This window comes from Camarhynchus parvulus, chromosome Z (genome assembly GCF_901933205.1).
Source record: "Camarhynchus parvulus chromosome Z, STF_HiC, whole genome shotgun sequence".
NCBI lineage: Eukaryota > Metazoa > Chordata > Aves > Passeriformes > Thraupidae > Camarhynchus > Camarhynchus parvulus.
Window position 1 is genome coordinate 16319082 of NC_044601.1, and position 22216 is coordinate 16341297.

Below are 22216 nucleotides of genomic sequence, written 5' to 3' on the forward strand. Positions count from 1 at the left end.
CCCCAACAAAATATGAATAAAAATAAATGCAGGTAGAACAAAATAAACAAGAACAAAATAAACTTAGTTTCACTTTGACAAATTCTAACTGCTTAAAGTCTATTTACAAAAATATATTTACCATTCCTGGCTAAGGTTCCAACTCCTTTAAAAGTTAATTTAAAAATCAAAAGCTGTACTCCTACAATTATCTGCCTAAAAAATAATATATTTCAGAATGTCATAATTTGTATTTTCTTCTGTTATGCCCTTTCACCATCTTTTTCTATAACAAGCAAAAATCATGTTTCTCTACATATTTCTCTTTTTCTAAACAGGCAAAACAACATATAAAGAATATGCAATTCTTTGTTCCTAAAGTTCCTCTAGGCCTCACTAAGCATTTTTCTAGAGTGGACAAAATTCTCAACTCTAAAAATGAAGCTATAGGTGAAAACTACAGCTATCAAACTAATACTACCATGAAAACTTTACTCCAGACTGGAAAGACCCATGAAAAGGAACTAAGTAACTGAAGTTTCACTGACCTTAGTCTAGACTAAAGAATTTGTTCTCACGAATAAAGAATTTAACTTACTTGCTTATGATCTCTTTACAACTTAAAGGGCTTCCTTTTTTCTCAGAATTCAAATCCACAGCTTTCAAACCTGTTTAAAAAAAATAAAATTAAAGAGTTGATGAAATAAATCAGCCTCTGTGAATAAACACACAATAGTAAGTAGCAAATGTGGAAAACCACACATTATTAAAATTTTAAGTATTACATAGTCTATCTTGCTGAAGTCCTCTACAATTTCTGCATTGTATTGCTGGATGTAATGATTTAGAAACTTCATTCTCAGAAACCAAGGAAAAAGTAATGCAAACCAGTTTAATGTCTCAGAAACTCACAACCCTATTACCTTAAAATGAAAAATTAAAGGGTAATACAAAAGGAAGCACATTTGCCCCTTTATAAATTAAATTTCTTTACACTTTTTGTACATTTGAAATTTTAACTGGAAGATGTATCTAAGAAGGAATGTTGGTTCTACACAAGTGCCTTTTTTCAAAAGCGTAGTTGGATTGACCTGTGTTTGCAAACAAGTCTTAAGATCTTAAAACAAATAAAGCTCTTTTCATTAAATATTATTATTAGTAAAAGCACTGTGAGCATGCCTCCTCCCTTTCAAAACATTCTAAAAGACAGACTTTCTTCTTTTAAGAGCACAGGAAATCTAACTTTATTTTTAAAGGCAAAAGAACAGCACAATACACAACACTTGATATGGTTCAAGCAAATAGGATTTATGAAAATGGATTTTAAAAAAGCAATATAAAAGGAGTCAGTGACTTGTCCTAAACATAACTATAGGTTCAAATTATAATTTTCCTGAAATGTGTCTGTTTTACCAGCTGAATTTGCAGTGTTGAACAAGCTTGTACTTGTGAAACCACTCACAGGTAAAATGTTGAAATGATGAAAGTGTTGCTTGTATCACTAGGGAGGTGGGATATTGGAAACAGTATATTTTTGCCTTGAGCTTTATAAATTGATACATCTTATGCTGACATATTTAACAAATTAGCAAACAAGATCAGCAACATATAGCTAAAGGAAAATTTGATCTGTACCTGAATACTCATTCAAGGCTTTATGCTGGGGAGTTTAGTTAAGACTTCTAAAATCTAACTGCTCTGAATATGCTTGCAAGGAAGAAAGCTTGTGACTAATGATCAGCTAAAAACAATGAGACAATCTGATCAAGATAACAGATACAAATATAATTAGGTAATGGGCTGTCCACAGCTCCTTCATGTTCTGTTAAAAAAAAATCTTTGACTCAGCAGATAAATTATCATTCTCTTGAAATAGAAGACATTAGACCAGAACTCTTAAATGGGAGAAAACAAAATTAAAAGATAAAAGGCTGATAGAAGAGTTATGAAATATTAAACACTGAGAAAAATATGTAGAAAGGGTCCTGATGAGAAGGGAGAAACACCTGCACCAAGCATTTACACAGGAATGCAGCAATCTACAGAATAACAGCCACTTTTTGTTTCAAAAATACACCTAAAATAATAATTTACCTTCTATTCTAGATAATAGGTGAATGAAGGCATCTTTTTCTCTTTCAGAGTCTAACCTTGTAATGATTAGTATCTGTATGAAGACAATTAAAAGAAACTCAAGTAAGGTTAAATTTTTTTTCTTTCAGCCTGCATACATCTTTCTTTCTCCTCTGCACAGAAAACACAAGATTGAATAAACAGATGGCAAACCCAGAAACTTTGGAGTTTTCCACAATGACAATCAAAGAATATTTCAAGTTGGAAGGGACCCATAAGGATAGAGTCCAAAACCCTGCTTCTCACAGGACTACCTGAAACTAAACCATATGACTATATCCAAGAGCTTCTTGAACTTAGATAGGCTTAGTGCTTTAACCACTTATACAGAAGTCTGTTCCAGGGAAGACCACACTCGAAGCGAGGAATCGTTTGCCTAATGTGACTGAATTTCCTCTGACACCACTTCATTCCAGTTGCTTGTGTCCTGTTACTGGTCACCCGAGAGAGGAGATATGCACCTTCTCCTCTGCTGTTTTCCTTGAGGAAGGTGTAGGCTGTCACTACACAAAGAACAGCAAAAGTCACTTCAGCTGCCCCTCCTCTTGCCCTTGAGGCCTTCTACCATCTTGGTTCCTCTCCTCTGGACAGACAAAACAGACAAGTTTGATATCCTCCTTATATTGTGGCACCCAGAACTGCCCCCAGCACTCGAGGTGAGGCTGCCCCAGAGCAGAGCAGAGCAGGACAATCCCCTCCCTTGCCCGGCTGTGATGCTGTGCCTGATGTTCCCCAGGACACGGGGGCCCTCCTGGCTGCCAGGGCACTGCTGACTCAACTTGCTATTGACCCAGACTTCTAGTCTCTTCCCACTGGGCTCCAGTCTCTTTCCCAATTTGTATGTATAACCATGATTGCCCCATCCCAGGCAGAGAATTTGGCACTTAGTCTCCATATATTTCATAGAGCTGGTGAGTACTCAGCTGTCTAGTTTAGCTTTTCTGTAAGGCCTTTCTACCCTCAGGAGAGTCCATTTAGTCCATCTCCTCCTAATTTAGTATCATCAGTAAAATCACTTAATGTACTTTTAATTCCTGTGTCCAGACAACTTACAAAAACATTTAAGAACACTGTCTCTAAAACTGAATCTGGGGAATGTCACTGGTCATGAGCCTAATGTAATTCCATTCACTGTAATTCTTTGAGCTCAACCCATCTGCCAACCCAGTATTATGGACTTGCCTGACTTCGTGATGAACAGTTCATCTAGGATACTGTGAAAGACATTTGCTGAAGTTAAAAACTACACTCACTGGCTTCCCTTGGTCAACTAGATGGGTCACCTTGTCATATGTGGGAAAAGAAAGGAAATTTAGTTGGTGGCACTTTTCTCTTGTGACCCTGTGTTGGCCATGGCCAATGACTGCATTGTTTCTCAAGCATTTTTCAGTAACTCCCAGAATAAACTTTTCTATAATTTTAACAGTCACTGAAGTGGGACAGACAAGTCTGTAATTACCAGAGACCTCCTTCCTTCCCTTCTTGAAAATTGAAACAACATTTAACATCTTTCAATCAGCTGGGATCTCTCCAGACTCCCAGGACAGTTGAAAACTAATGGAAAGAGTTCCCATAATGACATTTTCGAGCTCCTTCAGTACCCTGGGATAAACCTCACTGGGCTCTGTGCACATCCAGATGGAGCAGCAAGTCTCAGACAAGTTCAGGATGGCTGGGAGTTCAACATTATCCTTAGTCACAGCCTTCTAACACTGGGCTCTAAGGATTGAAGACAGAGGCAAAAGAAGGCACTGAATGTCTCTGCTTTGTCTACATCCCAATTTTGACGTGACCAACCATGTTGAGAGTTGATGATGTTGTCTCTGTTCTTATTTTGCTCTTGACTTATTAAAAAAGCCCTTTTTGTTATTCTTCACAGTGTTCGCTGGCTTGAACTTCAATTGAGCTTTGGCCATATAAATTTTCTCCCTGCAGGAGTGGACAGTCCCCTTTAAAGTCACCAGCTCATAAGTGACACCCCAAGTCCATACACATTCCTTTTCCACCTAAATTCTAAAAGACTCCTGCTCAGGCAGGCCAGGCTTCTGCCTTGCTTGCTTGGCTTTTGACTTGACTGGCTCCTGAACTCAAAAATAATGCTAGTTAAAGACACTATCTAAAGATATTATACGCCATTATGACTATTGTACTAGACAGATCTGTCACATTAGAAAAATTATCCTCATGGAGATAAAACTTAATCTGAAGATATCTAGAATTCAACCTGCAAGGTACTTATGTAACTGGATGTACTGCTGAACTGGTTATAAAGATCTTCTGTATATGGAGTCACAAAAGTGTTTCTGCCAGAGATCTGAGACTCATTGAATATTCCTTAACACAAAAATGTTGAAAAGAATTAGAATCTACCAAACTGACACAGTCTTAAAAAGAATCCCCATCAGAGAAGGTGTTTACCTTGTCCATCATTTTAACTGATACAAACTAAACACATGCTACACTAAGTATATAAAGAAGAATATGTACCTAAACACATTGCCATACTTTCTGACAGGATGCTCTCTGAAGTTTTTGCCATGTACAGATACCTTTCATGCTGTACACAAGATGAGATTTTAAAGAAGGCACATAACACTGTCTGATTCTTAAGATTTACAGTCATAAGATAATGGTACGTGTAAATATTAAAAGCATGTTAGATCTTGTCAGAAAAGGACTTCTGGTCAGACAGACAGAAGCAGATTTCAATTTCCATAAGCAGGTGCACAGAAGAGCCACTCAACAATCCACTGGCATCTTTATAAGCAGTTTTGGACAACTGCATTTAAAAATGTAGACCTGCTCTTTCACACACAATTCAACAGCAGACTCATTATATGTTCATGTGAGCCAGATGAAATTTTTAGTAATTTTCTATCTAATCATGAGTACAAAAGATAATGAAACAAAGAGCAATATTTTTTTTTCTTTGCCAGCAGTAACTTCTTCCTTACAAAGGAAATGTCCCATTACAATCCTGCATCAATAACAACTTTGGCTAATAAAAGGATAATGAAACTATCCTATTTCACACCATATTAATGGATATTGATGTGATATGATAGAACAGTAAATAGTTAATGGAATACAACTTTTACTTCTTATTGAACTGGAATACTCCTTCTACCTAGTCTGGCTCACTAAAACCTGTCTCTGAATGTTAGGAAACAGGAAACAATTAGTAATTGTGAATAAAATCATATATGGCATTATATTGCATGCATATCTCTGCATGACTAAGTCAAGCAAACAAGTCAAAACTCAGGAGTTATAGCTAAAAAATTTAAAAGATCATGGTTAGTGGAGTTCAGAAAAACACCAATTCATTGATGAATTCAATATGGCATTATAGCATCATACACCATCCTAAGCAACAACATAATACTAGTATAAAAGCAAAAAATGATCATGGTAGTGGTTCAGAAGAAAAAAAGATGCAAAATCACTTCAAAATGTGTCTGTTGAAGGACAGACAACAAACAATCCAGCACAAACAAAATGTTTATTTTAACAAAAGGCAAATATTTAATGTGTCTGTTGAAGGACAGACAACAAGACAATCAGCACCATTTTATTTTTGTTGCTTCATTTTAATTTTAAATTCAAAAAGGGTGTATTATAAGTTGTTATATTGTTCTTCTCAACAAAATTTAATCAAAAGATATTCAGAGCTCCCAGTGCAACTCTTAAACACAAGAAGAATAAATCCTTAGGAAGTGAAGTATGGAAATAAGCTAAAATAAATTTAAAGATCTTTTTTGGCTGTGTTTAGGATCATAAATTCTATTCCAAACAGTTAGAACACTTTAAACACTATGCATTTCATCCTGTTTCTTAATGTGATTAGTTTTCTGTAAAGAAATAATAAATATTCTGCAAAGGAAGGTGGTATTTGGCACTGCAAAAATATTCACACATCCAGAAGAGAGAATCTTTGGGTAATTTGAATATCCTGCAAAATTCTCTCTTCCATGCCAAAGCTATCACTTACATATATTTGCTTCTTGTATCATTCAAATGGCAGGAGGTTGGCCAGATACACTGGTTAAGCAGAGGTTATCTGTGGATAACACCATCCACACATTCCTTGGCGTATGTGTGCTCCAAGTCATGCCATGAAAGCACAAAATCATGACTTGCACTACGATTCTGTCTATGCCAGATGAATGAGGCTTTCAACAAAAGGCTATATTATAATTTTTAGTAACTGATGTAACTGATACAATAAACTTATCAATAAAACAAAACCACCTGCAACAAGATAAAGCCCTGGCAATGCTAAAACTCTTTTGCATGTTATTTCAGGCATGCAATAAAAGGAGATTTGATCAAACAAAAACTTGTACTGCCGTGACAGAGTTTTATAAATTTATTTAGCCTTATTTAATAGATACCATGAGGTAATTATTAGACTCTTAAAATAAATGAACCTTTGTTCAAACACCATCTTGCAATTACTCATGTAATCTGGAACAATTTTGTTTGTTAAGAGAAACTGGTTACTTTGTTAACCTTAACACTGTGTTTCTCTCCACAACTTTTCATCCAATTTAACATTTCACACTGAAGCGCTGTTATTTTGGGATGAGTTTCATGCTTTTTCTGGCTGCTGTACTGTACAATCTTCAGCTGCCTCCAGATATTATTCAAACAGGATTCTAAAATGTTTTTGTAGATATCCTTTGCCTTGGACAAATAACCTGTTAATAAAGCAACAAAAGAAGTAAATGGAGTGACAAAAGATAATTGTCAAGCATTGTGTTCAATCTGCACATCAATTTAAAATCTATGTGAAGGTAACTTGCACAAAAACAGATGAAATGTTAATGGCTCCCCAATGTGGCAGGAGAATATGACCACTGGTACATAAATGGTGTTTATAAAACTGCTGTACTTTATGTAGTCTCTGCTATGTAACTCCAGATAGAATTGTATAAGATTGCATCCTAAAGTTGCAGGTGCTAGCAGCAACAGTCTTATACTTAACTATTGTTTACACTGAGTAACAACAGTATTTCTATCACTGTTGTCTAAAGCTTGTTTGTCCTGTGTGTTTACCACTCTCCATGTTATCATAACTACTCTCAACTCTGAATGGTGCCTTCTATGCATAAATGGTGAACAATACTGGGGTTATCTGAAAATGCATAAAGAAAAAATACATCCAATATAACTACATGATGAATCACACAGCACAACAACATAACATTGAAGACTACAAGGCCTACTTAGTATCTCGCTCAATTTTCTAATTTTTTTTCAGATCTTTTTTACTTGTACAATTTCCTATGTGAGCTGTTCCTCAGGTTTGGAAACACTGGTGTTTTGTAATTCTGAAATATCATCTAGGAGTGCTTCTGCTACATAAAGAGTAGAGGAAGAACTGTTCATTTTTCTTCCTCCCATCCTTCTATATTGTTTGTAGTAATGATGGAAAAGAATTGTACTTAGGCTTCTATTTATATATTCATTCTGTATTCTTCTTCCTACTCTTTTATTGCTAGAAATATTTACGGAAATACAAAGTATTTTCCCCTACAGTTCAGTTTATGGCAAATGTTTTACATTTTACATCAATATTGAAACACCTTCCATCAAGGGATAGTTCAGACTGATGGTAGATGCTCCAAAGCAACTCTATGTCCTATAAAGACAGAAGGAGTCTGACTTTCCTAGAGCATTCATAAACACTCACTTCAACATCTTGTAGACCTATCCTCATAGAGGTATTTGAAAATTCAAAGCACACAACTATAGGAATTTGACAAGCTCAGCATTATCATTTCAGGCATTAAACTGGGTTACAATGGATTGCCATATTCCAAATTTGAATAAGACCAGAAAAGCTCAAAAAAAAAGCTTCTACATAAGTCCAGTGTAGGAAGTTCAAACCTCTTTCCTCCTGACACATTAGATAATATTTAAGATTTTGCTTAAAATGCTCTCAGATTTAAGTAGCTCACTTCCACGGAGCCTAACAATATTTTATGTGGAATGTGTTCCACATTCACAAAAGATAGATGGTAAATAGAAAAGGACTTGACTTTTGCATGTTCCTCAGTTTCCACATAGAGACTCCAATGAAAATTTGTCATTCTGAGATACAAGACATATTATATATGTGAAAGTTCTTAACAAATGGAATAACAAACAGCAGCCTATTAGTCATGAACTGAGCATATACCCTGATGGTAAAGAGTCAGAGCTAAAAACATGAGGGATTGTCCGCAGAATGCACACAAAGCTTTGGGTTTCTGGGTATCATTATTCAGGACTGAAAACATACCTAGAGCTGTATCCAAGCCACATGTTAGTAGCAGATCTCGAACTGTCACCAGCAGGTGTACCAGAGCAGCATGTCTGAACAGCATGATCTCCTTCTCATCTATTTTACCTTTGCAAATAGAAGACAGAGGTGTGGTCTACACAAGATGTCAGAACTCACATTTTATATGTATATATATGTAGTCAGCTCAAAAGATCCTTGCATCTAAGCATTTTCATTAAACACACTTGAACATAGATAACCTTCAAAGCTTAACCTTCAGATCTGGTGGTTTTGTGAAATAGCTTAAGATATAGCATAACATTTCCCAGGTCATGTGACCCAGGGCAAGTGGCACACAGGCCAATGTTTTTGAAAGGTGTGTACAGATACATGGTGCTTGCTGGAGGAGGAGGTAACAGGTCCCCTGGGCATATCATTAAAACCACATTGCTTTACTGATTTTAGTGTGGCAATTCTCTGCACTAATTAACATCTCATTATGAGACTCTTCACCCTCAAGAAGGTAAATCTGAATGACATTTGCTCCTTCTTAACCCCAAACACATCAAACAAATTTGGGCTTCCTATTCTGTATTGTGTGTCCATTTTGAATATATATTATAGGACTTGATTGAAGAGAAAGGAATTTCTAGTCTGAAGACGGAAGGTATTTTTGAAAATTGCACACAGTTAATGGTGCAGTTCATCATCATAAACCAGAAATTTTTGAAAACACAACTACAGAGTAAGTGTGCTTAATAACAAAACACATACTTCAAATTGATTAAAAAGGCTGAGGAAGATAATTAATGAATAAATTACTACAGCTGAAGGTGCATTCTAGGAGAAAAATAGCAGCTACTTTTGTGTACTGGGATTAACATAACTTTTAATTAAAAAATACAAGCAACACACTTGGGAAGGAAAAATCAACTTAAGGACACAGCATACAGGAGGACAGTTGGAAACTGCATGGAAGACCTTGCAACTATTCTGCATCAAAAGATAGAAAATTAATGTCCAGCTCTGTTAGTGAAGGACTATATCCAACTCTTTACACCAATCACCATAAAACCTCAGTGAGGAATACAGGTCATTTAGAAACAACGGAACACAGTAAGCAACCATTTTATGATGAAAAGCTGGAGCACTTGGTGATATTGGATGCATAAAAGACCAGCAGGGGAATAGTAATCTGCTAATAGATCACTACCATCACAGTAAGTGAATGTTTTCTTTGTTCACTCAGGGATTAAGGAACAAATACATCAGCATAGTTTGGAGGAAAGTGGAATAAAACTGGATATTGTGAAACTATTTAAAACCAGGAAGGAAATAAAAGAAGTATGTTACTAGGGAGATTTTTGAATCTCGTACAGAGACAGAGAAATATTCATTAGGAATGAATTGGATATTTTCTCTCTTGCTTCTGTGGACCTTCCAGCAAGAAAGTTCTTACTTTCTTCTGCTGCTTTAGCTGGGGAAAAATGCAATTTCTATAGCATGTAAACTTCATTTGAGAGGATGTAAGTTTTCTTAAATTAATCTTGAATTGAAATGCAGACATATTCTTTTCCTTGATTCAGAGACGCAGTAGTAATTCTCTGTACACTTTTCTCACTAATGTTTTCCTTTCTGTGATTCACTCATACAGATATAGATACCAAGTTTATCCCTCATGTTTGTGAAGACAGTGTTTGCTTTTTTGTAAACTCCTTCACATTAAAAGAACACTGCTGCTGATAATTTTAATATGATAACTCTATAAACCACAGTCTGTCATTCTGTAGGGCCAGCTACAGTTTCTTTTTGCTTGCCTTCTCATTTGTGGTTTCATGGTTGTTAATGTTTTCTTTGAGAAAAATACATTCAACACAGAAAGTAATGAAATTGAGATATCAAGAGTTTATTGCATAATTTGTGACATAATATAGAAACTTGGCATTTAGTAGACAGCTTACTATGTTATCCTTACAACTAGTTCTCAACTATGAGCTGTACAACTCAAAAAATAGCACAAAATACCAAATAACTTCCTAATGTTCCTCAAATCAGTCTCTATTTTGTTATGAAGTTTTCCTAACTCTCTTTACAGTCAAAAATCTTTGTAAGGAGTCACTAACTGTGATGACTTTCCTTCTAATTTTTCTGTTTTTACAGGGCTTTCACATGACACATATGAGAGAAATGAAGTCAGAAGGAAACGAAAGCATTATGGATTTGTTTTCCTCCTAATTTCTAACACGGACATAGTGTTTGGCATCATGCAGGTGTAAAAAAAAAGAACATTGTTTGCTATATTTTTGCCATATATTTCTGAAGAACATGTAAAATCTTTTAAATTGAAATCCAGTTAGAATAATTCTGTATTGCAATATTGAGGTTAATAAATGTAATGTTGAACAATGAGACATTTTTGAAATAAAAGAGGAAATCAGTTGTTGTAACTCTATAAGATAAACTGTTAAAAGATTTACCATTCATTTATAAAACATCTTGAACCTTGTCTCACCAATTAAATCTGAATTACTTTCAAAGAAAGAACAGATGTTTTAAAGACATACCTTGTTTAAAATTATCACATATCACTTTCTCTTGTTGCTTCAAGAAAAACCTTGTATGATCAAATTTAACACTGTCAAAGCTCCAAGTAACAGAAGCAAGTACACCCAGGTGTGTCAAATCTTTTAGTACAGGAATAGCTGCTTCTTCCAAGAGGCAGTATGCCTGGCACTGGCTTTCTAGATAACACAATGAACAAAACATAATAGTGAAGTTTGGTTTCACATACCACTACTGGACATAAATATTAAAAAAAACTAGCAAAACATTAAGAACTTTATCTTGTTCATGCAAGCTGCAACCTTAATGGAAAAAAGTTAACCTGCCACAGAGTCTCCTGAGCTTAGCAATCAGCTCATCCTCACAGCAGGTAACCACATTGCATTTGATAACATGATCAAACTCCATGAGAAGAAGCTAGAATTTTTTACTACTGTGACCCACACTAAGATTGTTCTACTATTCAGTTGTTCTACAGCAGCCTGTTTCTACATCACAGTCATTTTCGAAATGCTGATTTTTGTTTTGACTGCAGAAATGCTTTCATTTCTCTCTCCTGTTGAGTTAAAGGAATTTTGCTTCAAAATTTATTAGAAAAAAATAATTAAAAAATAAGCTTAAAGCTATGATTGCCATCTCAGATGCAAACAGATGAAAAGACTACTCTACTCTTTCACTGGTTCTGTGAAAGAAAATCCTATTAAGCACATGGCTCAAATGAATGCATTTCTTGGAAAACCAAACTAATCTGTGCTAGGCCTACAACTTCCTAGGGCTGGGTATTTTTAATTTGAGGTTATATATATGGCTTGGATAAATATTTTCTAGGTTCTCCTCTACCATTTCTACTGCATGAGAAAAGTGTTGTCAGTTATGTTCTTTGATACAATGCCTCATACAACAGCCAGAGTTCAAGGGGTAAGGCCCAGTCGTGTCTGAGATAAATCCATTGCTGATTTCTACTGTGTTAAAGACCTTTCCTATCAAAACAACTACTGATCTCTTCCATCCCCATTTCCCATTTACTCAGACAAAAATGTGCAAAATAATAAATGGAAAGTACTAAATGGCATTAAGAGACTTCATGTCTGCTAGTTTTGATCAGACATAACTCTAAGTCCCAGTTACTTTTCTTATGATGCATGCAATTGGCTTTAGTCTTAAGATGGAGCTCCATAGCCTGCTCTCATCGCTGTGCCAAATAAATATCTGTCTACTTGTGTTACTTCCAGCCACAAAGAGAAGAGACAAAGTCTAATAATTTCTGTATTTGTCTGAGCACTACTATTTTATATAAAATTCTATTGCAAAACTATATCGAATCATAGAATAAGCAAGATCATTGAGCTCAACTGCTAACCCAGCACCACCATGTTCATCACTAACCTGTGTCCCCAAGTGCCACATACTCAGGGTATTTTTTAACACTGCCAGGGATGGTGAGTCTACCAGTACCTTGGGAAGCCAGTTCCAAAGCCTGACTACCTTTCCAATGAAGAAGTTTTTCCCAATTTCCAATCTATACCTCATCTGGTGCAGCTTGATGCCATTTCCTCTGGTCCTGTCACTTATTACCTCGGAGAAGGTAAAGCAGTTCCAAAACCAATGTATACCTGATGGCTGAATATTGATAGTGATACTGTCTTTATTCTCTTGGGTTTTTTCCACTGTTTTTACAGTCTCACGAAAAGAATCATCCTCTTTGAGAATACTCATATGCTGATCTTCAGGCTGTACCACTAAATAATGAAACCACAAGTGAATATTTAGCTAATCACAAAACCAGCTCAATAAATAAGAAAACTGCTCTATAAATTACTCTACATGCAAAAAACTTTCAAATGAAGTTGTTTCCGTGAAACATACATTTTCTCTTTATGAATTCTTTATTGCTTTCCTGGACTTATACAGTACAAAAATCCACAAGACCCAAAAACAGATTAGGCCCTCTCAGCCTTCACAGCCCAAGAAGTTAAGTATTATCAGATTGCTCTTCCTAAGAGTAGAAATACAGACCTGGGAAAGTTAAGGATCTTGTACTACTGGTCTATAATATAGTTCCGTAGGAAACCTCACATGCCTTTATATGGAGAAAAAACATACATGACAGAAAATATGCTGTTGACCATAAGGAGCTCAAAGTATGAAAAATACACTAGTGAGTGTGAGTAGAAAAGTTTAGACACTTTAAGCCATGGGGAAAGAACACAGAAGTTGCTAATGGGAGAAAAAAGATAAGAAGAATTGCATATTGAAAATAATTTTTCTCCTCTCATCTAGCCATCTTTTGCAACTTGTTAATATTTCTAAGTAGCCTTCCCTTCTTCTTGATACATACAGATGCATGAGCTTCAACTTCTGGCCACAAAGCTTCTTCTCTCTATTTCTGATTATTTTTCTGTGAGAGGGGTTCTTATTGAATAAGAATATTCTTATAAATATTATTGACTTTTCAACCTAAGAATGCCACTTCCCTCAGCATAGAAACTAATAATACAGAGACAGAAGGCAAAGAAAAACTGAATTTTTATTCTAGTTAACTTAGATAACTTGCCTTATTTTGAAAAGATATCTGGGGTTCAAAACTGGACCACTGAGTTGTTTCTACTATTTCCCTCCTACGTATTTTCTAAACATTACACACAATGATATCTTTAAAAAAAATAAGTCAAACAACGAAGAGGCCTTACAGGCACCTCTGGCCTTTCTACTTTTCAGTTAGAGTTAGAATGACCCTTAATAAAAACTTCTCTTTATTGCAAAAGGATGCTATGTTTTATACCATTTCTACATCAATGTGGCTCATCACAGACCCCTGTATTGTAATGGGTTCTCTATATGTCAGGCGTTACTGATCCGCACACTGTGGTCTACCTGTACACATATCCTAATCTCCACTGAGTCTTCTTAAACCCTCCCAGCCTACTCGAGAATGTGACAGCTTGTCTTTCAATACGCTTGGATTCCTCGTTAGGCGAAGCAGTGCTGGTCAGGGTCCACTAGACGGCAGCATAAAACTTCAGGTACCTCGGTCTCTTACTTCTAAAATTTGGATTATTGCTTTCTGATGCCATGAAAAGTTTTATGCATCTTCGACAGAGTCAGAAACACATGAATTTTACAAAAAATAATTACTCCCAAAAGATTACATAAGCTTGCAATTAAACAAACATCCCAACTCTGCAGGAATTATTGCTGAGGCTTTTATGTAACAGCTGTTTGATTTTTGGTTTTGGTTTGTTTGTTTTTTTTTAATGCTAGGACATTTAACTAAAACACAGTTAAAGCTATTGTAAAAATTCCAAAAAGTTTATCAAAAATTTTTTACATATAATTACATTCTGAAAAGTGAATTTGGAGGTATGCCACTGTTACCTACCACTTTATGTCACAGATAATTCTTTTTCAAAACAAATAAGAAAGTTCTTCTACTTTTTTTTACCTCTCTGCTATTTTGCACTCCTTCAATGCTGAGCACATAATCTGATATTCTTTCCCAAGTACTGCCATCAACAAGAACAGGCCTACCAACAATTTTCTGTTTTCCCTAATATCTGTTCTGGTGCATTGTTTGATGAATTGATGGGGTTTGCACCAATGTCAATAGCTCAAATGAACAACTCCTGTTCTCTCGGGGTCGGCTGTTTGTTCTCTGCCCCGAGGTGAGTTGGGTGGTCCAGGGAATGGCCCCAGGCTCTGAAGAATGCGACTGGACTCTCTGGAGTTCGATCTTCGGATTGTTTATTGTATCTTATCTATAGAATTTTCTCCCTGCCGGACAGAGGTCTGACCAGCAATGCAGCCACGACGCTCTCTGACCGTCCCCGAGGCAGCATCGTTTTTTATACTACAAATTATGTACATCATATTTACTTTTATTTTCCAATACCTATCATCTATGTTAGTGCATTTCTACTCTAAACCAATCCCCAAGTGCCAACATCACAGCAGAAGATGGAGAACAAGAAGAAGAAAGAAGGACGAGACACGCCCTGTTCCCTCCATCTTGTCCCCATTACCCTTATACCAAAAATCTTAAAACTTATATTTTCACCCTGTGTGCACCTTGCACCCATTAAACCTGTGTGACCTTCCAGCCCTCATACCAAGCTGGCAATTCATTTGCAGGATCAAAGTCCAGCCACCAAATGTTCTGGGCATCATGCCAAGATCTCCGAGCCCCCTGATGGGGTCTCGGCTCTCGATGTGGTCTCGGGAGGCTCTGCACATCCGAAGTGATGTGCTGAGTTCCCACACTGTACATTTCCTACGCTAAGAAGTGAGTACTGATATTTGCCATCTGATAACTACAAGGAATTTGAGGATTACTACTTCTCCAAAGTGGCCAGGAGATCCAATTTAGAACAGATGGATGGAAGAGATCTCCTGAATTAAGTACCATTTACAGTTACTTTGTCAGAATAGGAATAAACTCAAATATTTATTTTATGAAATATCACTTCCAACAAAAAAAATAGCACCCCTGCCCCCAGCTCATCCCAAGTAAACCATCAAACCAAAATCCTCTAATATATCTAAGGGAAAACAACAAAAGGTAAGATACTTAGCTAAAAATTCAGTTACATTTAAGACCATAAAAATGTTGCCAATTTACTTCAAATAATTGACTAGGACGAACTAGCATCTGTTTAACTGGTGAAATGGAGAAGAATTTAATCTGGATAAAATGGCATATTAAACTGGTTCACATACCTTTTTCAGGTCTATCTACATAATATTTTTCCTCTCTTTGGGTGACTGTATATTTAGATCTCATCATAATAAAGTTGTTCAGATCAGAATCATCGTTGGCCCATTTAGAAGCAAGTGGATGTGATGCAGGCTTTCCACTACAGGATGATTTGTCTAGTTTAGAAGACACATCTTTACAGCTGTCTGATTCAGATGGTTTGGGGGTTTTCTTTTCTTGGTTTAAGAAGCACATTGCCTCTTCTGTCTTAATCTTGCTTATGCTTCCTCCAGTAAGCTCTGCCACAGATGTATTTGTACTGTGAATTTTGGCAGGTGACGGAGCACTCACGGCAAAGTTCTGCCTTTGAATCTGCAGTGACAAGTCAGGATTAACTACTTTCTCTGACGAATGTCTTTCAGCAGAAAGCAGCTCTTGGTTTGTCACACAATTCTTCTCCTCAAGCCATCCTAAAAAATACAATTTAATTTATGTGCTGCGACACAGATTTTTTCTTTTCTTTCTCCTCATTCGAATTAAGGACTTCGGGTGATTTACAGAGAAGGTATTTTTACAAACTTCTTCTTTGCACCTTCTCAGATCACTAGGATCCCTTTTCAGAAAACTTGTACTCACTAGTTCTAAGTAAAAATGCACAGTATTAAGATACAGAAGGCGAGGCTATTGTTTGAAGTTTTCACCATCTACAAGGAATTTACTGATGTTAGATTTCTAGAAAGTGAGATGCAATACATTTCATTAGGAAGAAAAATTGTCAATTTTTGTTTCCTAGAGGCAAAAAAGTTATACAACAAAATCTGAATAACTTTTTGCTTTTTTTGTTGAAGTTTGATTACAAGTATGCAAAAAAAAAAAAAAAGGTCCATGAAAAATTCTGAAGTGATAAGCTGTTCAAATTTGAAATAGTCTGCATTAAAAAAACCCTCTACAGCATCACAAAATAAGGAATTTTCACTGTAACATGCTCCCCCCACTGACCTTGTGCAGGTAGGACTATGTGAATATCTGCTTTATTAAAATATTCCAAAGCAAAACTACTACTTCTTAAGAAATTATCCTGGATGAAACTATTTTATTAAAAATGACTGGTGGAGGCTATTCTTCATCTGCACAGTAACAGAAAAAAATGACTTTGTGTAGTTCAACACTTTTCTTCCAAGTTAGTGAAAGTACACCTTAATTGCAGTAGTGCCCTTCCTTCATTTTAATGTAAAACATTTTGTTCTTAAGAAAAAATTAATTTCCTTTGTTCTTGGAGATCTGTAACTCCCTGTGGGATTCTCTGTTTAAGTACCTATCTTTGCCTTTCTATCACTTTTTTTAAAAAGAAGATACTTACTTTCTAATTGATATGTTGTAAATTGTGTGAATGTTTCTACTTCTGTCGGAAGCAGACTGTTAACATTGCTTCCATCCATATTGAATTGTTCCAAAATTTCTACAGCTGCTGGATTTAAACCCCTATGAAGCCACCAGCCCTCCTCTAGTGAACCAAGCATTGGTGCTTCAACCTCAAGTAGCAGCTTTTTCTGCAGCTCTCTCAGTGAATGATGCTGATGTGCAAGGTTAACAGCTGGATGCTCTACAAAAGAACCAGAAATTAACATATAATATCAATAAACTAGAAAAATGAAAACAGAATGTCCTTTTCAAAACGAAAGCTCCCAAGTACTCCTGGCCCATTACATGTATCTGTTATTCATACTTCCGTTTTTAACTCTGTGTCCATCAATAGATTTAAGAGCAAAGTGGTTAACATTATCAGAGGAAGTGTGCTTTTCTGAGTTCTGTGAATAAAAGGGGTGAGGGTTTCAATTTTTTTTTTCGAATCTAATAATGTGTATCTGCACTACTAAAGTTACAAATTATCTTAATTATCTGCGGGTTATTGTCATGGTTACAAAGACTTATCATATCCTTAGCTGAAAAAAAATTAACTGAAACAGTAATGAGCATACCATACATTATTTTCAATTATAAATCAAAGTACAAATGAATTGGACAACAAAACAAGTCAATATACAGAACTTAATCCTGAGACTTGTAAAATCAAGGCAAATAAAGTGAAATGAAAGAATAGTAGTAATATATATGCTGGCACTTTCATGAATAGCCTGCAGCTTCTTTTGGTTTTGTGTATTCTACTTCTCTTCTACTCTTGTCAAGTTACAATATTATTTTCCATTAACAGTACTACTGTATTGGTTGCTACATATTTTGAAACACTATTTATAGGAAAATAGTACACAGGAATGAGTTAAACAGATTACCAAATTTCAACTATTAGTTATTTCATATAATAGTAGTGAACACTGTCATAAAAAAAATAAAACTCTTGCTTAATTCAAATTATCTCCATAGAAGGATACATGGTATATCAACTTCTGTGTTGCCATACTCTGACTTCTTATATGTATTAAAATAATCACGTAATACAAACTTCACAGAGTTACAGTAACTGAATAAACTTCAATGGCTCAAATATGTGCTCTGTAATATAACATTATATTTTCTGCTATATTTCTGCATGTACATGTAACTTGTAAACATCAGTTAGAAATTGATCATCAATTAGAAATCCTTACCGACAAGCAAAAGAGAGCTCATATTATCCCGATATTTCTCTGATTGCCATACCAAAGATTCTAAGAATTCCCTAGAGGGCTCTGCAATCAAAATACTATGAAGAACATAAAAAAATGTGCAGGTATGAAATATAGCAGCATTATCTGTTGAATTTTGATTTACACAGATATACTTTTAAAGATATACTTGTCTTTAAATTTTCAGTTCATTCATTCATTCACTCGTCCCTGCATTTTTTTTTCCTATCCATATGGAGGACGATAGGAAAGAGTAAGCCAACAAGGAGGAGCCAACAAGGTTGGGTCATGAAGTAAAGCAGCACTGAGTGAAAATCCTGTGTAGACCATGACTCCTGTCCCAAAGGGATATTGAAATTCTTCCTGCATGTGTTAGAAAGATAGCAAGGCAAGAAACGCTAGTCTCAAATAAGATGAGAAGGAAAAGATGGAGCAATCCTAATCCTATACTGGCATGAAAAGGCCTGAAATCTATTGTTGGAGGGTATCCCCGAAACAGACAATACTTTCTTACTATATCTCTTCTGGACATTTTGCAAGTGATCCTTGTGCAACATATGTGCTTTCCATAAGCATAAATACATGCATATGCCCATACACTTGCTAAATACTTTAAATATTTACTGTTGCCTACTGCAAAAACAAGACCGGATTTTCAGGCTATAAAATCCTCCCAGAGAAAGAGGACTACGGAAGCAACTTCCTTTCCTTTTTCAGACGCCTCTAGAAAACCACACATATGGACTCTGCATTCCATCACTCTTTCACACAAAATACAATATATTTGCAGCTCAAAGAATGTAATTACCAATTCATAAATACAGTGAAGTTATTTTTTCATTAATTTTGAGGATTCGTGACAGAATTTGTCACTACCAAGGTTTCATTACCTGTTACCAGAGAGAGAAACAGGTTCTTCTTGAAGTCCTCTGCACAGAAAATTAACCCATGATCTTTGTTGTCTGCATGGAGGAGTTAAAGGCACTTCCATTTCATCTTTCAAATATGGAATATATTCAGCTGGAAATTGCATAAAGCCCCAGCCAAAACAAAAATAAAAATCAAAATCACAAAGCTACTTGTGAATGAAATATACATGCTTATGAATCTTACACAAGTGAAGTTCTGGATTAAAATAGATAATATTTTCATGGGACAATTCAATAAGCTACATGCCCCACACATATAATTTCCAGACAGTTTGGGGAAAAAATTGTAGATCACATTCCTTGATGTAGTTCTGGGTACATACACTTAACAGATAAGATTATTTTTATAATTAAATCATCAGGTACCACAGCTGAGATTTTGATATTTATCTATAAATGAAGTTAATTAAGTGGGAGAGAGACTACAGGCAATATTGTGGTTGCTGTAAGAAAAGCCTCAGGAACTTCAAAAGCAGTCAGGAATTTAATGAAAAAAAATACTCTTTCAAGCATAATTAGTTCTCATTGAAATTTCTAGGGAGATCACTGAAATTAATTACAACACCAGTTTTTGTTTTTGTTATTTTTTTTTAAAGCAGTATACAAAATAACTGGCGTGTTAGAAGTCCTCTGCAAGTCATTTTGAACATTCTTTTTTTCTTCCTCCTAATTATATTAAATGTGGACATATTAATGATTATTGAGTTTTATTCAAGTCTTATTACAAATTTGTGACTTCATTGATATTGGTGGTTCACATGATTGCCCTGGTATTAGTCTCTCCGGCATTCTACTAACCCAAAAGAAGAAACCACAGAACCCACAGTTGTTCCATGTTCTGTGAAAACTAAGGCAGAAAAATTGTGAAGAAATCAGTGCCTCCACAAGGAAAAACACTTATAATGAATTTCCTATTCATTCCACCAGGCAGCAAGTAGATGCAATCATCATACCCACATGGCCTGGACAACTGGCACAAAGCAGCCTATGAATCAGTCACCTGTCCAGCTGTTCACAGCTTCTCCTTGAAGGATCTAACAAGCTGACTGTTAGGCAGGAAGGGTAAGGGACAGAGATAGAAAGCCAGAGGACACAAACATATCAGAAAAACAGGAAAAAAAAGTAAGAAATTAAAGTGGGTACAAAATAAAGCAACACACTTCCAGTCAGTATAACTTCTTTTACACTTAGAACAAAAAAGGTTCAATGAACTCATGCTGTGAATTTCAGCTCACAAACCAGTTTTTGTGAGGAGCAACAATTTTAGGACTTTGAACAGGACAGAAGCTGGTCTCAGGACAGCAAAAATACCTGCTGTATCTAAAAAGAACTATTCTTTCTCTTTGAGCAATACTATTCATATTTGTTCTTGTCTAGTTATTTATGCCTTTGAGACTGGAATTCTTTATCAGCTACATTAGTTAAACTCTGCCTACACTCAGAGTAACATTCCCTTCTCAGAACATTGCTGACTCAGAGAACTATCTTGTCTCTCAATGCCTTTTTAAAACAAACTCAGTGACTAGAGAAAGAATGCTCAGTCTTATGACTGCTTCTTCACTGAAGGCAAGCAAACATATTTCACTTCTGGTAACTCATAAAGAGCAAAATTAATTAGAAGGAGAAGACTGCTTGATAGCAGAAGTTTCTGTATTGGGTGTCAGGTTTCAGTTGAGCTACCTGACAGTCTTCTAGATACCTATGCTTGCACACATTTGTAGGTCTCTAGCCTACAGACCTGAGTCCATCCTGAAAAAAAACCAAAAGAGAGAGAGAAAGAGAGAGAGACTGAGAGAGAGATTGAGAGAGACATGGAAGCTGATTGTGGCCTAACAATAGAATTCTGACTGAATCAACACCCCAGCTAGGAGAGCAACTGGTAATATAGACTAACGCAGCCACTTTCTTTAAAAGACAATTCAAGACGGCTTAACCATTCATCTACTTCAGAAGAATGGACAATATCCTAGAGAAGATCACAGTCAAATTTTTAATACTACATACAGGGCAAGACTCAGATCTACTGCACTTAAGCCCCTCCTGCTTGTAAGCTTTAGAAGTAAAGAGCAGTCAGAGAGCTGACTACACACAGATTACAGTTTATCATGCTAGACAATAATTCCCAGATGTAAAATAATCTTAACTTTATCTTGGTGGAACTTGGTGTGTTTGCATTGAGCTTTTATATCAGACACTTTGAATGATATGATTGTTCCAACCAAAATTCCACTACAATATAGTATCTAAAGCATGGTACTATTAGCACTATTAGCCTGCAGGGGACAACTTATCAGCTAAATTTAAAACTTGTTGAAACTAAGACAATAAGAAAGGTCTTGGTCTGGAGAAAACAACATTTTTTGAGTATTTTAATAACTTCTGTATGGAAAACTATCAAGTAAACAAGCACTGATGGATAATACTGCTACTGTCCACTGCAACAATGGATAGATCTTTTCATAGATAGGATATACATGAGGATGAGATGTACCTGCATCATCATGCTCAGATCACATTTATTTGTAAATGTTACTCTTTGTGCAGGCTCTTCTACATTAAATGAAAGGTGAAAAATGTCACCAGCACAGCCATTTTCCTGCCTTGCTTAGTCAGCCAGAACTTAGCTGTGAATATAGTAGGGCTGGCAAAGACTGTACATTATTTTGAAAGGTTACACCTGGAACCCAAAAAAACTTTAACTAAGGTTGGATGACTAGGCTGAGCAGTGAGACCCCAAAGCTGCTCAGCACTGGTCAATGGTGTAAACACCATGACCTGGGTTTTCAGCCTAATAAAGGTGGACACACGGTGTGTATTTCCTGATTCCAGTGGAGAAGAAAGGACTAAATGCACACTAGCACATACTTAACAGTAGGAGTTAATTACTGTAGAAAACAGCTCTGGCTTTATTTCCCAATCATACATAATTACTGAACCATTTGCAAAACAGGATATCTGCACAGGAGTTTTCAATCTTTAGAATTTATAAACACAGCACTGCTACCTAAATTGTTCTCCACCACCCTCTTTT

The 22216-nt window shown here is 35.9% G+C and overlaps 1 protein-coding gene across 1 annotated transcript in view; it reads right to left on the reverse strand.

Annotated features, from left to right (window-relative positions):
- SHOC1 (shortage in chiasmata 1) overlaps nt 1–22216 on the reverse strand; it is a 47192-nt gene that overhangs the window by 11719 nt on the left and 13257 nt on the right. The window contains exons 9-19 of the mRNA XM_030968702.1: nt 19147–19276; nt 18239–18333; nt 16993–17235; nt 15656–16102; nt 12556–12681; nt 10945–11121; nt 8399–8506; nt 6625–6812; nt 2074–2146; nt 1393–1395; nt 578–647 (exon numbers count right to left, since the gene is read on the reverse strand). Of these exons, the coding sequence (XP_030824562.1) occupies nt 578–647; nt 1393–1395; nt 2074–2146; nt 6625–6812; nt 8399–8506; nt 10945–11121; nt 12556–12681; nt 15656–16102; nt 16993–17235; nt 18239–18333; nt 19147–19276 (1660 nt within the window). The remainder of the gene's footprint in view (nt 1–577; nt 648–1392; nt 1396–2073; nt 2147–6624; nt 6813–8398; nt 8507–10944; nt 11122–12555; nt 12682–15655; nt 16103–16992; nt 17236–18238; nt 18334–19146; nt 19277–22216) is intronic.